The sequence below is a fragment of the Scylla paramamosain genome, chromosome 22 (assembly GCF_035594125.1).
Source record: "Scylla paramamosain isolate STU-SP2022 chromosome 22, ASM3559412v1, whole genome shotgun sequence".
NCBI classification, from domain to species: Eukaryota; Metazoa; Arthropoda; class Malacostraca; order Decapoda; family Portunidae; genus Scylla; species Scylla paramamosain.
In genome coordinates, this window is record NC_087172.1 from 8,909,054 (window position 1) to 8,923,891 (window position 14,838).

The 14,838-nt window shown below is 38.4% G+C and overlaps 1 protein-coding gene across 2 annotated transcripts in view; it reads right to left on the reverse strand.

Moving 5' to 3' along the window:
* Window positions 1-14,838, reverse strand: part of LOC135111515 (uncharacterized) — a 716,663-nt gene that overhangs the window by 207,472 nt on the left and 494,353 nt on the right. For both annotated transcript variants that reach the window (XM_064024883.1, XM_064024882.1), the window contains exons 66-67: window positions 1,825-2,013; window positions 1,437-1,549 (exon numbers count right to left, since the gene is read on the reverse strand). In XM_064024883.1, coding sequence (XP_063880953.1) covers window positions 1,437-1,549; window positions 1,825-2,013 — 302 coding nt within the window. The remainder of the gene's footprint in view (window positions 1-1,436; window positions 1,550-1,824; window positions 2,014-14,838) is intronic.

The window sequence follows — 14,838 nt, forward strand, 5'->3', positions numbered from 1 at the left end:
TGGCTTAGAATGTCATTGATGAATAATAAGAAGATATAGGTGACAGGACAGAACCCTGAGGAACACCATTGTTAATAGATTTAGGAGAAGAACAGTGACTGTCTACCACAGCAGCAATAGAACGGTCAGAAAGAAAATGAGATGAAGTTACAGAGAGAAGGATAGAAGCCATAGGAGGGTAGTTTGGAAATCAAAGCTTTGTGCCAGACTCTATCAAAAGCTTTTGATATGTCCAAGGCAACAGCAAAAGTTTCACCAAAATCTCTAAAAGAGTATGACCAAGACTCAGTAAGGAAAGCCAGAAGATCACCAGTAGAGCGGCCTTGACGAAACCCATACTGGCGATCAGATAGAAGGTTGTGAAGTGATAGATGTTTAAGAATCTTCCTGTTGAGAATAGATTCAAAAACTTTAGATAGGCAGAAAATTAAAGCAATAGGACAGTAGTTTGAGGGATTAGAACGGTCACACTTTTTAGGAACAGGCTGAATGTAGGCAAACTTCCAGCAAGAAGGAAAGGTAGATGTTGACTGACAAACCTGAAAAAGTTTGACTAGGCAAGGTGCAAGCACGGAGGCACAGTTTTGCAAAACAATAGGAGGAACCCCATCAGGTCCATAAGCCTTCCGAGGGTTTAGGCCAGTAAGGGCATGGAAAACATCATTGCAAAGAATTTTAATAGGTAGCATGTAGTAGTCAGAGGGTAGAGGAGAGGGAGGAACAAGCCCAGAATCGTCCAAGGTAGAGTTTTTAGCAAAGGTTTGAGCAAAGAGTTCAGCTTTAGAAATAGATGTGATAGCAGTGGTGCCATCTGGTTGAAATAGAGGAGGGAAGGAAGAAGAAGCAAAGTTATTGGAGATAATTTGGCTAGATGCCAGAAGTCACGAGGGGAGTTAGATCTTGAAAGGTTTTGACACTTTCTGTTAATGAAGGAGTTTTGGCTAGTTGGAGAACAGACTTGGCATGGTTCTGGGCAGAAATATAAAGTGCATGAGATTCTGGTGATGGAAGGCTTAAATACCTTTTGTGGGCCACCTCTCTATCATGTATAGCACAAGAACTAGCTGTGTTAAACCAAGGTTTGGAAGGTTTAGGAATATATATATATATATATATATATATATATATATATATATATATATATATATATATATATATATATATATATATATATATATATATATATATATATATATATATATATATATATATATATATATATATATATTGATTGATTGATTGATTTATTGATTATATATACTGATTGATTGATTGATTGATTGATAGATAGATAGATAGATAGATAGATAGATAGATAGATAGATAGATAGATAGATAACAAGCAAAATTGTGTGTAACTTACATAATTGTAAAATAAAAGAATAAAAAAAAAAGTATGTTCAATAACGCCTGTTTCTAAAAGGAAGTTATCTCACCTTATTGACAGCTGCTACAACCACCTCCTTCACTGTTCGGGCTGTGCGGAATTGCATAAGGGTGGTCCATGCCTTCCTTAGTTCTCCTCCCCAATCTTCCATGAATGGTGCCACTAAAGGAGAAATAAAATTAAGAGAATTTCATGTAAAAGCTATTTTAGACTAAACAGTAAATTTTCAAGCTTTCTAATCATATTGCTTGCATAACAATAGTTTTCATGATGATAAATATGTTACATAAACTGAATATCCACCAAGAGTATAATGCACATGAAAAGTATATATATATATATATATATATATATATATATATATATATATATATATATATATATATATATATATATATATATATATATATATATATATACTACAGTTCTGTCCATACCCAGATCAAGGAAAGCTTTTGCTCCACTTTTTATTTTTTCTATAAGCACTGAGAAGTATTCTTCCAGATTTTCTCGTTTTGATTTTTCTGAAAAGTCTTTGTATGTTTTTTCCAGGTAGGTGGCCAGTTCTTGGATGCGTTGATAATAGGCTGATGATTTTACCTCTAGGCCAAGCTGTTTCATCCAACCTGTTAAAAACAATTCAGTGAGATGTTATCCATATTCATTTAAAGTTAACTGTAATATCCAGATACTTTTCTTCAATATACAATTTCTGCCATATAAATAAATGAATCAGTAAATAAATACAGTTGCCACAAATGAAGTCAGACCCCTGTTTGCCCACAATGGAAAAGTAAAAACTAAAAAAAAAAAAAATAAAAATAAATAAATAAATAAATAAAAAAAATAAAAATTGTGTACTTCACACTTTTATTTAATATTAGGTCATGTCTCCCTTGGCCTTGATATTTTTTCAATATATAATTTCTGCCATATATATAAAAATATCAATAAATAAATATGGTCATTGAAAAAGAAGTCAGACCCCTGTCTGCCCACAATGGAAAAGGAAAAGTTACAAAAAAAAAATAAAAATAAATAAAAGAATAAAAATAAATAAATAAATAAAAAATAAAATATGAACACTTATATTCAATATTTGGTCATGTCTCCCTTGGTCTTGATGACTGATGAAATGTGAAGTATTGTAGATCCATTTTGTTGTACCACACGTCTTCAATGATCTGCTGTAGGTGTGGGAGACATGGGTTTTTCCTCTTCCACTTTATCTTTCATGACTTTCCATGCATTTTCAATAGGGTTAATATTAGGACTATTCCCAGGCCATTTTAACACATTGATATTTTTCTTGCTGAGAAGTGTTTTAACTGTTTTAGGAGTGTGATATAGGGGTAGGTCATGCATGAATGTGGTGGTCCCATGAATAACAAAGTTGTCAAACAAATTATTGTGTAACATTTCCTTGTATCTTTTGGAATTCATTGTTACATCTTTTGGCAGGAAATATAATCCATCTTGACCCATCTTCCCACTAAAGCACCCCTACACCATGACACAAGGGCTATGCTTGATTGTTGGTACTGTTAATTGCTGGTTGTTATGACTACAAATAGATGAGAGGCAAACCTTTGCATGATGAGAGGAAAGTACCCGGAAAGTACTTTCATCAGACCACATGACTTCTATCTACTGGTCTATAGTCCAGTCCTTATGTTCCATGGAGAGTTTCCATCTTTTTTTTTTCATCTTGTCTATGAGAAGCTCTTTGAGTGCAGTAGTGTGGTTAGGAAGTTTGAGGTCCTTTAGAAGATGATGTTGTACTGTCCTCTCTGAGACATCCTTGAACTCCTCATGGTACACATATCCTTTGGTTGCTGGGCTGTCAAATGCAGGTTTTCTTCAAAGTAATCACCATGAGTCTATCTGTGCTTTTTGAAGTCTTTTCTTGGTTCCAGGGCACGTTTTATTTGCTGGAACTTCATTTGGGGTAGGTGGTGTGCAGTAGAAAGAAGCCTTTTTATGGTCATCTTCCCATGTCCTAACCGCTTGCATTTTACATTGATGGAGACTCTTTCTGCCCTTAGGGCTTGAATACAACCCTTTTCTGCATCTGTGAGTGGCTCAGGATCCTGGCTGAATATATGGGTAAGGTTTTGCAGCCTTGCAACAATTAGTTTTGAAAAAAAGAGCAAGTGCAAACAGGAGCTCATACATACATCTTCTCTCATACAACATTACTTGGATGAGCACTGAGGTTGGCTCATGAGAGTAGCCAGGTGTCACCAGAAAAAAAAATCACTCAACTTAAGCAGAACTTCCATGACATAGTCTGACTCCTATTCAATGTACCTTTTGAGTGTAAAGGGTACAATTTCACTTGGGCATCAGTATATATATATATATATATATATATATATATATATATATATATATATATATATATATATATATATATATATATATATATATATATATATATATATATATATATATATATATATATACGGATGCCCAAGTGAAATTGTACCCTTTGCACTCAAAAGGCACATTATAATGTACAGCAAGACAACGCGATATAAAATGAAGAAAGTGATAGAAATGCATGAGAAAAGAATAATGAGAGAGAGAGAGAGAGAGAGAGAGAGAGAGAGAGAGAGAGAGAGAGAGAGAGAGAGAGAGAGAGAGAGAGAGAGAGAGAGAGAGTAAGAGAATGAAGGAAGGAGGGAGGGAAAGGAGGGTAAGAAGGCAAGGAATGAATGAGAGAGGAGGGGACTGTACCCCTACATAAGCTCACCTCTCTGGTGGAGGGGTATGTGATGAAGAGGATAAGGGGGGAGTGAAGGGACAAGGGAGGGACCATAGAGGGGGGAAACTGTGATGTAAGCTCTGTCAATGACCTTTTCTCATTCTGGGTAGAGGGTGGGGCACTGTGTACCTCATTAACATGATTGGTGGGAAATGGGATGGTGGGAGGAGCAACAGAACCTCAAGGACAATACTCAACAACAACAAACAGAATATAATTATGATGCCTACGTAGGTCTCATCATATTAGAAGGGCTATGAATGTGTATTTTAATTTCATTCTATGTTCTTCATCATAAAAAAAAAGAATAAATAAATTAATTAATGTTAAAATACCATATTTTTGGGGCTAAAACAGATTAATTGTATTTACATTAATTCCAAAGAAAAAAATTGTTTTGGTTTGTGAACAATTTAATTTGTTTGCAAACCATGTCCCAGAACAAATTAAGTTTGTGAACCAAGGATTTACTGCATGTGTGTGTGTGTGTGTGTGTGTGTGTGTGTGTGTGTGTGTATATATATATATATATATATATATATATATATATATATATATATATATATATATATATATATATATATATATATATATATTGGAACCTTGGTTACCAAACGCCTCCCACTTCAAACAAATCAGTTTTACAAAAAAATTTTGAACTCATTATTGCTTCAGTTATGGTACTATAATTCAGTTCTGGAACAAAGTTATTTGATATCAAATATTAACACAGCAAAAGCTGCCATTTATTATTAATTTATAGTTTCTATAAATATTTACTTCATTTTTATATATTTAGAGGAGGGAGACAGGGTGTATGACAGTAATTTAGTCTTTGAAATAAGGTAAATATGATCTCATTGAAAAGCCTTGATATAAACAGTTTTCGGTGCTCAGAAATAATCCCAAGCCAGCTGTGGCTCTCTCAATGACCCCCAATGCCATCACTACATTTTTCCAGTAGCAGCTTTTTATCTTAGTGTTATGATCACCTTCATTTTGGTGGTAAGTGGGTTGCTCCTCTCTGTGTCCATCTGTGTCCCTTTACTTGATTGGTGACAAAGAAAATATCTGCATGGTCTAAACAGTATCTTCTGATGAGTTCTGTACCACTAACTTCATTCAATACATCCTTTCCAGATAAATAATTTGTGAACTGGAGATGTTGTGAAGCAGACATCTTGGCTGTGGAAGCACCTGTCATAAGCCACTAAGACAGGGTAGGCTGGTGTCTGGGAATGGATTAATCCATTTTACATTGATTCCTATGGAAAAAATAGTTTTGATTTTTTTAACATTTTGGATTTTGAATGACATTCAGGAACAAATTCATTTCGGGAACTGAGGTTCCACTGTATGTGTGTGTGTGTGTGTGTGTGTGTGTGTGTGTGTGTGTGTGTGTGTGTGTGTGTGTGTGTGTGTGTGTGTGTGTGTATTTTAATTTCATTCTATGTTCATCATAAAAAGAAAATGAATAAATAAGTATATAAATGTTAAAATACCATATTTCTGGGTGTGTGTATACCGTATTTGATGGGTCATAAGACGCAGCTTTTCTCCAAAAAAAAGTCTCGGGAAATGAGCCTGTGTCCTATAAGGCCAAGGTTCAGCATTGAGACAGTGGTTGATGGTAAGTCTAAGGCAACAGAGCCTCTAAAATCAAACCGCAAACATCTTTGCACGTGTAAACAAAGTGATGATTGGTACTACACCACAAAACAACTTTCTTTCAAGGTAACAATATATAATAGGACATACTTACTGGTGACTGACATAGAATGACACCAGTCAGGAAGAATGTGCCTAAGTGACCATGCACCACACATTGCATGTACCAAAACAAACATGCAGTTGATTATGCACCGAACCCTGGTGACACAAGCAAGCTTCACTGCGTTCTTTACAGTGTGATGTCGTTACTCCTAGAGGTAAGACACTTTCGTACAATTAAAATTTCACCTATCTTTTAACATTCTTATGAACAAACTTTATTACCCCTGTAGTCTCTCACAGTCACTACAGACTAAGGTGCTTGCACCTTGCCTAGTCAATCTCTTTCAATTCTGTCTGTCAACATCTACCTTTCCTTCTTGCTGAAAGTTTGCCAACATTCAGCCTGTTCCTAAAAAGGGTGACTCTTCTACTCCCTCAAACTACCATCCTATTGCTTTAATTTCCTGCATGTCTAAGGTTTTTTAATCTATCCTCAACAGGAAGATTCTTAAACATCTATTATTTCACAACCTTCTATCTGATTGCCAGTATGTGTTCAGTCAAGGCTACTCTACTGGTGATCTTCTGGCTTTCCTTACTGAGTCTTGGTCATCATCTTTTAAGGATTCTGGAAAAAAATTTGCTATTGTGCTACACAATCAAAAGCTTTTTGATAAGCATTTGATAGAGTCTGGCACAAAGCTTTGATTTCCAAACTACCCACCTGTGGTTTCTATCCTTCTCTCTGTAACCATCTCAAGTGTAATTTCTGACAGTGCTACTGCTCAAGTGGTAGACAGTCACTGTTCTTCTCTTAAATCTATTAACTGGTGTTCCTCAGGGTTCTGTTCTGTCATCCAGTCTCTTCCTATAATTCATCATTCTGAGTCATCTCTACCAGTTTTTCTCACTCCCCATCTGTTAACTCTGTACAGGGGTCTTATCCGTCTATGTATGGAGCATGCTTCACATTGCTTCACAAATATGAGGGTATTTCACACATGCCACCCTTTTAGACAGGGTGGAATCAAATCTTATCAACTCCTCTCCTCTAACTGACTGTCTTCAGCCTCTCTCATTACTAGTGTTGCCTCTCTTGCCATCTTCTACTGGTATTTTCATGCTAACTACTCTTCTGATCTTGGTAACTGTATGCCACCCTTCCTCCTGTGGACTTGCTGCACAAGACTTTCTTCTTTCTCTCACCCATATTCTGTCCACCTCTGTACTGCAAGACTTTACCAATATTCTCAATCACTCATCCCTTTTTCTGGTAAACTCTGGAACATCCTGCCTGCATCTGCATTTCTTCTTCTTTCTCTCATCCATATTCTGTCCACCTCTCTAATGCAAGACTTAACCAGTATTCTCAATCACTCATCCCTTTTTCTGGTAAACTGGAACACCCTGCTTGTATCTGCATTTCCTCCTTCCTGTGACCTGGACCTTTTCATTTGACTTTTCTATTCAGGAATATTTTGAGAAGTGGCACCTAAGTGCGCCTTTTTCCTTTTCCCTCAAAATTTTGTTGCCCTTGGCCAGTGACCCTCTTGCATAAAATAAAAAAAACCTTTCATCTCTTTTACTGGTAAATTCTGGACCTCAGTGCTAACTTTTGCATTTTTGCCTTTCCTTCTGTCCATGACTTATCCTCTTTCAAGAAGGATGTTTCAAGATGCCTTGCAATGTAATTTTGGGCAAAATTTTGGACCTTATCCTTAAGAATTGGCAATGACAGTGTATCTTAGTTTTGTTGTTCTTGGTTAGTACCACTCTTATATGGAAAAATAAAAAAATTAAAAATAAATGTTATATATGTAGTGCTGGGAAATTAATTATGTATATTTCTACTTTTTTCCTAGGCTAAGACCCATGGAGTGTGTGGGGGTGACCAGAATCTCAGTACCATGTGACTAACCCCTCCCCTTCCCCTCCTCTCCTCAGTGTCCTTTTGTCCTTGCTTTCCCCCCCCCCACCTCTCAGCGTCACTGTGTTGACCACTTCTATAACAAATTTACCCCGTGAATAAACGTAATTTCTCCTGCTTGGCCAGGTTATAGAGGCGAATTTTTCACCTAATCCCAGAGAATGGGGAGCCCTTAATACGATAAAATTAGTTCTATAATGGTAAGGTCTTAAACCAGCTCAAACAAATCCCAGATAATTACGCTGCGCCAATGAGGTTGACGAATCTGATAAATCTTCTCTGCTTCGCTGTCCTTGTTACCACTGTTGCTACGCAAGCCGGGAAGAGATACCAGACTTTGACTAATTCCCCAATTGATTTCAAAAGTCCATTGAATTAAACTTCTTAAAGTAACAACTATAAAGTAAACAGTAACTTAATTCTTCATATTTTTCATCCCTGAACTCACAACCTAGTCGCTCCCCCCCTACTAAAAACAAAATTATAACTTAATAAATTTCCCCATTGGAAACCTTTATCCTTAGTTTCCCGCCGATTCCCTCACAAGCAAAGCCAGTCTCTCTCGGATTCTCCTCAGGTGAGCATGCGGTCTGATAATCTCCCCCTCCATTCCTGTAATATTAAGTAAGTGTTTATTTAACAATAATTTTACTAAAGCCAGTCTCTCTCGGATTCTCCTCAGACCCTCTTGGATTCCCCTCAGATATTCCTGTTGATAAACTATTTCTGAGTGGATAGATATTCGCATTTTTTCGTTCTTTTTTGTTGGTTTTCTCCACGGGACTAGTGAAACCACCTGGTTCGAGATCACCGTGTGAGACTGTCCTCAGGTCTATACATACTTCTTGGGTATATATTTGTTATTTATTTATTTATTCTCTGGTCTCCCCCACAACTCAGTAGTCGCGAAAATATCTCCATCGTAGTTTTTATGTAATTGAAGAATACGCTACCATTTATTTTGTATTTCTGAATTGCTTTCTTTTTATTATTATTATTTCGGATTATTCCATTATTTATTAAAAATCATAAAAGTGTCAGTATTTGTATTTCTCTTAATCCAGTGATAGGATTTGTAATTATCGTGTGCCACAAGGGAACATCACACCCCTTAGAGGGCACTAAACTGGTGAGCAGCGGTGGCATTTATTTCGCGACTGACCGAAAGAGGTGGAGACTGGAAATAATTGTAAATGTTGAAGGTGATGATGATGCCAAGCGAGACATTCAAAGGAGGGCGTGCACGTGCATGGTGGTGAGCAGGTGATGATTGGAGAGGCACAGAACGTTCAGGATGGAGGAGGAGGAGGAGCAGGAGTCTTTGTGTATAGGAAGGAGAAAGAAGGAGGATAGGAGTAATAAGTAATAATGCAAGGAGAATGGAGGAGGAGGAGGAGCAGGAGTCTTTGTGTATAGGAAGGAGAAAGGAGGAGGATAGGAGTAATAAGTAATAATGCAAGGAGAAAGGAGGTGGAGGAGGAGTAATGAATAACAATGATTAAGAGGAAAACCAGAGGAGGAGAAATAGTAATGAACTATGATTTTTTTTTTTTTTTTCTTGAGTAATGACAAAACATGCACATGAGCTTTCTGGCCACCTGGGTCAGAAAAAGACAATTAAAAAGGCCGAAGAATTGTTTTACTGGTGTAATCTCAAGTTTGACGTAACCCAGTACGTAAAGAATTGCCTTACCTGTCAAAGATTTAAAACCTCTCCAGGGTTACAGCAGCCTTATCAGGAATTACCTTCAGTAGAGAAGCCTTTAGATAGGATAGGTATAGACCTGACGGATATGATTGCAGGCAGTGGTGGCTACCGATATGTGTTGACTATCGTAGATCACTTTAGCCGATTTGTGAAGTTCTATCCACTCAAAAACAAACTATCAGAGGGAACTGTAGAGGCGCTGCAGCAGTACATTACCGACTTCGGGACTCCTCACTCCATCGTCCTGGACAACGGGGGCGAGTTCACCTCCCAGATCTTCCAACAATTCTGCCAGCAACACCTCATCACCCTCTGTTACACCACTCCCTACCACCCGCAAGGGAACGCCATCACCGAACGACTCCATCGCACGCTCAAATCCATCTTGGCTTCCATGTGCCGAGGTTACCCGCTACGGTGGCCTCGCCTACTCCCTGTGTGTCAGGCCACTATGAATGCCGCCGTCCATACCAGTATCGCCCAACAACCTTTCTTCGCGTTTTTCTCCCGGCATGCGCCCCGAGTGGTGGGTGCCAGGCTACCCGCAGTTGATGGTGACGAGCAAGACGTGGATGTGGTCCGCCGGCTGATCCGGGAAACACACGAGAAAATGACTCGGAAATACCGTAATGCGGCCAACAGGAAACGCAAGGAGCAGAAGGTAGACATTGGGGCGTTGGTGTGGGTGAAGCGAGAAACTACAGAGTCAGGAGTGTGTAAGAAACTGTGTGTTCGTTGGGACGGCCCATATAAGGTGGTGGAAGTTTTAAGAGGAGGCAGTGGTTATGTGGTGAAAGACCCTTTCTCGGGAAAGATGGTGCAAAGAGCGGCAGAAAAGATCAAACAGTTTCACAGTGAGGAAGAGTACGTAGTTGCAGCTCAAGACACAGTGTTCCAACCTGATATAGAAACTGAAGTGTTACCGCCTAGAGTGCGTAACCGTCCCAGACGCTATATTGAGGAATGTTAATGTCGCTGGAAAGACGGTATAGAAAAGAGCAGAGTGCTTGGGGTAAATAGAGTCCCCCCCCTTACTTTTGCATGGTCTGGCTGGACTGGTTGTAATGAATCGTGGTATGACGGGTATGGGTACTATGTGAGAGGTGATGTAAGAATTTGAGAAGGAATAAGGAACCACTTTAATTCGCAGACTACTACTGCACTCGACAATCCGTTCGGGCCATTCTGTGGTGGATTACTTCAGGACGTGGCGAGCGCTTCGCGTAATCATCTGTAGTATCTCGTGGTATGAGTGAATGTGTGGATGAGTAAATGACTGTCCGAGTGGAAGGAACCGAGTACTGGGGTGGCCGAATCTCGTTTCAGAGAGTGACGGAGTGACTTAAGGTTAAGTCCTCACACCACAGGAGGTCAAGAGGCTGGTTGGGGTGGAATTTCTTTTCTTTTTCCTTGAGATGAGAGAAAGAGCCGAGTTATGTCTCCAAGGGACATTGTGGTGATATGGCCCACAAGCCATTGTATGGGAGAGAATGTCAGAGTTATTTCCCGACAGATCACGTGCAGTTCGTCAGCCTGGCTTGGTTATGTGGTGGTGAGGGGAGTTTCTAATTACTCGGATGTGAAGGTGTTATGTTATTTTATTTTTTTGGTAAGGAGAAAAGAGAGAGGTGAAAAATTCTAGAACGGATGAAAGGCTCGTGTAGTGCTGGGAAATTAATTATGTATATTTCTACTTTTTTCCTAGGCTAAGACCCATGGAGTGTGCGGGGGTGACCAGAATCTCAGTACCATGTGACTAACCCCTCCCCTTCCCCTCCTCTCCTCAGTGTCCTTTTGTCCTTGCTTTCCCCCCCCCCACCTCTCAGCGTCACTGTGTTGACCACTTCTATAACAAATTTACCCCGTGAATAAACGTAATTTCTCCTGCTTGGCCAGGTTATAGAGGCGAATTTTTCACCTAATCCCAGAGAATGGGGAGCCCTTAATACGATAAAATTAGTTCTATAATGGTAAGGTCTTAAACCAGCTCAAACAAATCCCAGATAATTACGCTGCGCCAATGAGGTTGACGAATCTGATAAATCTTCTCTGCTTCGCTGTCCTTGTTACCACTGTTGCTACGCAAGCCGGGAAGAGATACCAGACTTTGACTAATTCCCCAATTGATTTCAAAAGTCCATTGAATTAAACTTCTTAAAGTAACAACTATAAAGTAAACAGTAACTTAATTCTTCATATTTTTCATCCCTGAACTCACAACCTAGTCGCTCCCCCCCTACTAAAAACAAAATTATAACTTAATAAATTTCCCCATTGGAAACCTTTATCCTTAGTTTCCCGCCGATTCCCTCACAAGCAAAGCCAGTCTCTCTCGGATTCTCCTCAGGTGAGCATGCGGTCTGATAATCTCCCCCTCCATTACTGTAATATTAAGTAAGTGTTTATTTAACAATAATTTTACTAAAGCCAGTCTCTCTCGGATTCTCCTCAGACCCTCTTGGATTCCCCTCAGATATTCCTGTTGATAAACTATTTCTGAGTGGATAGATATTCGCATTTTTTCGTTCTTTTTTGTTGGTTTTCTCCACGGGACTAGTGAAACCACCTGGTTCGAGATCACCGTGTGAGACTGTCCTCAGGTCTATACATACTTCTTGGGTATATATTTGTTATTTATTTATTTATTCTCTGGTCTCCCCCACAACTCAGTAGTCGCGAAAATATCTCCATCGTAGTTTTTATGTAATTGAAGAATACGCTACCATTTATTTTGTATTTCTGAATTGCTTTCTTTTTATTATTATTATTTCGGATTATTCCATTATTTATTAAAAATCATAAAAGTGTCAGTATTTGTATTTCTCTTAATCCAGTGATAGGATTTGTAATTATCGTGTGCCACAAGGGAACATCACACCCCTTAGAGGGCACTAAATATAGGGTGACAGCAGCTTGTTAGGCTTCACTGTAATCTGAGACTTTATGACCTGGCCTTTACATGCTGTGCTTAAAGACTGTCACCTGCCTCAATGATGCTTGGTGTGCTACTGCAGTTTTCTCTGCTGCTTAAAGAGAAGAATTTCTCATGCAATATAGTCTTGGCAGCCAAACACAATTTGTTCTCAGGTGGACACCTTTCTCAGTAGGTGTGTAGTCACATGCCTTGGCCAAAACTTTGAGTCTTGTGATGAATCCCTTCACAGATTCCCCATTTTACTGTACACATTTATAAGACTTATATTTGTCAAGCACCATAATTTTTCCTAGAGCAGGGTAGACATTAAAATTCTCAATAATAACTTTGATCTCAAGCAGCTCATCCTCACCTAGATTGATAAGAAGGTAAATTTTCTCCTCATTGCTTTCCTTGTCTATATTGCAACCAGTATTTAGTGGTCAAATTTTTGTTTGAAAGTCTTTAGTGCTTGGTCAGGATTCCCTGCAAGTTGCATCTTATCATGGGCAGTAAGTAAAACAGCCACTAATTTGCTGCCATGCCCAGACACACAGAACCTTCAATGATGAGGGAAAATTTGTGGGTCAGCAGATTCTTGGTCCACCACTCCATACAGCCCTGGGGTCCATATCCTTTTCATCAGTTTTCAGTGAACCTGGAATCTTGACATCTCCACCTCACTAGTGTAACAGAAGCAAGATGAAGTTCTCACTTTTACAGGGATCATCATGTTACATTACATTGTTCCATGCCTGAGAACTGGTGTCTTCAAGACAAATAAAACACTTGTGTGGTCTGAGCTGCTACAAGGGTGTTTTCATTACTATATATACAGTCAGCGACAGACATGATTAGAACTCCTGCCAACAAGAGTGTCACATTGCACAACTGGCACATTGCACTCCTTCTTGGTCTGAAAAAATTACCAGGAGAAAATAACTACATGGCAACTTAGATTAGCCCCTAATATATTTTTGAAAACATAGAATAACAGATTCAGTGTTTGACATTTTGACATAAGGGAAAGCTATTTTTTGTGACCACTCCTTGCTTCAGTTAACAAAATGGCCATTTTTGTTTTAAACAAAGTGTTTTCCTGGGGTGATATGCATTGCCTGGAAAATATACAGGCCACAATTACATAATATGAGTGTAAAAGTTACACTAGAATGGTGAAATAAATAGAAAAAAACAGTCTGTATAACCATTGCAGTAAAAAGACTGTGTGCATTGGTGAAGAAATGGAACGATGAGGAATACAAGGATGTGACTCACCACAAACATTTATTTATTTTTTTTTTTCAGTAGGTTTGCTGTAAGATGATAATATACCCTTAACCGTCTCTTGATAACATGTAAGATGTTGTCAACCACATTGGGGCACCTCACCAGTAATTTTGTAATGAGGCACATCTTCACATCCCTCATCACTCCATTTCTTTACCAATGCACTCACAGTCTTTTCACTGCAATATGGATTATTTTTCTCTATTTATTTCACCATTCTAGTGACACTCTAATATTTGTACTATATAACTGTGACCTGTATATTTTCCATGTATAGTACATCAACTCAGTTAAACACTGTTTTAAAACAAACACAGCCATTACCTGTGGCAAGGAGTGGTCACAAAAGATAGCTTTCCCTTGTGTCAATAAGCAAAACACCGAATCTGTTATCTGATGCTTTCAAAAACATATGAGGCTAACCTAAGTTGCCATGTAGTTATTTTCTCCCAGTGGATTTTTTCAGACTGAGGAATGAGTTGCCAATTTGGGCAATGTGATGCTCACGTTAGTGGGAGTTCTAAATCCCATCCATTGTTGATTGTACAAAGTGGTGCTAGCATAACAGAAGATGGAAATGGGGTACTTCACTAAACTTACAATATAAACACTGACACAGTAGTGAATCATGAGCATATCCAACAGTTTACTGCTCAGCAAGTACATCTACAAATTTCTTTAATAGTTACCTTTCCTTGCTTTCGGACTAAAATGCAAGTCTTCTCCATTGTCATATATGCAAAAACCAAACATATTTTGTAAATACATAAAGAATTAAAAGCCAAGAAGAGCCCAAGTCCTAATATTGGTATATTGGAAGAGAAAAAACAAAGCAAAATCTCTCCTTTTCAAGTCTGGGTGAGCATGAAGATGAATTCTTGTGAGATTGGTCTGATTTTTGTTTGTGGTGACTGTAGATATGGAGAAGAGACACAGTTATAGTTGTTCTTTTCTCTGTCACTACTAGATAAAATAATGTAATTACTTAAGCACAAACATATAAACACCAGAATGAAGGATTGCCAACCTTTGACTGGCTACATTGCACAGCTAATAATTGTTCATCTCCATATTCATCCTTTCCTGGAATATTTCAGGATAAAAGAAGACCACACCAAACAGATACTCAGAC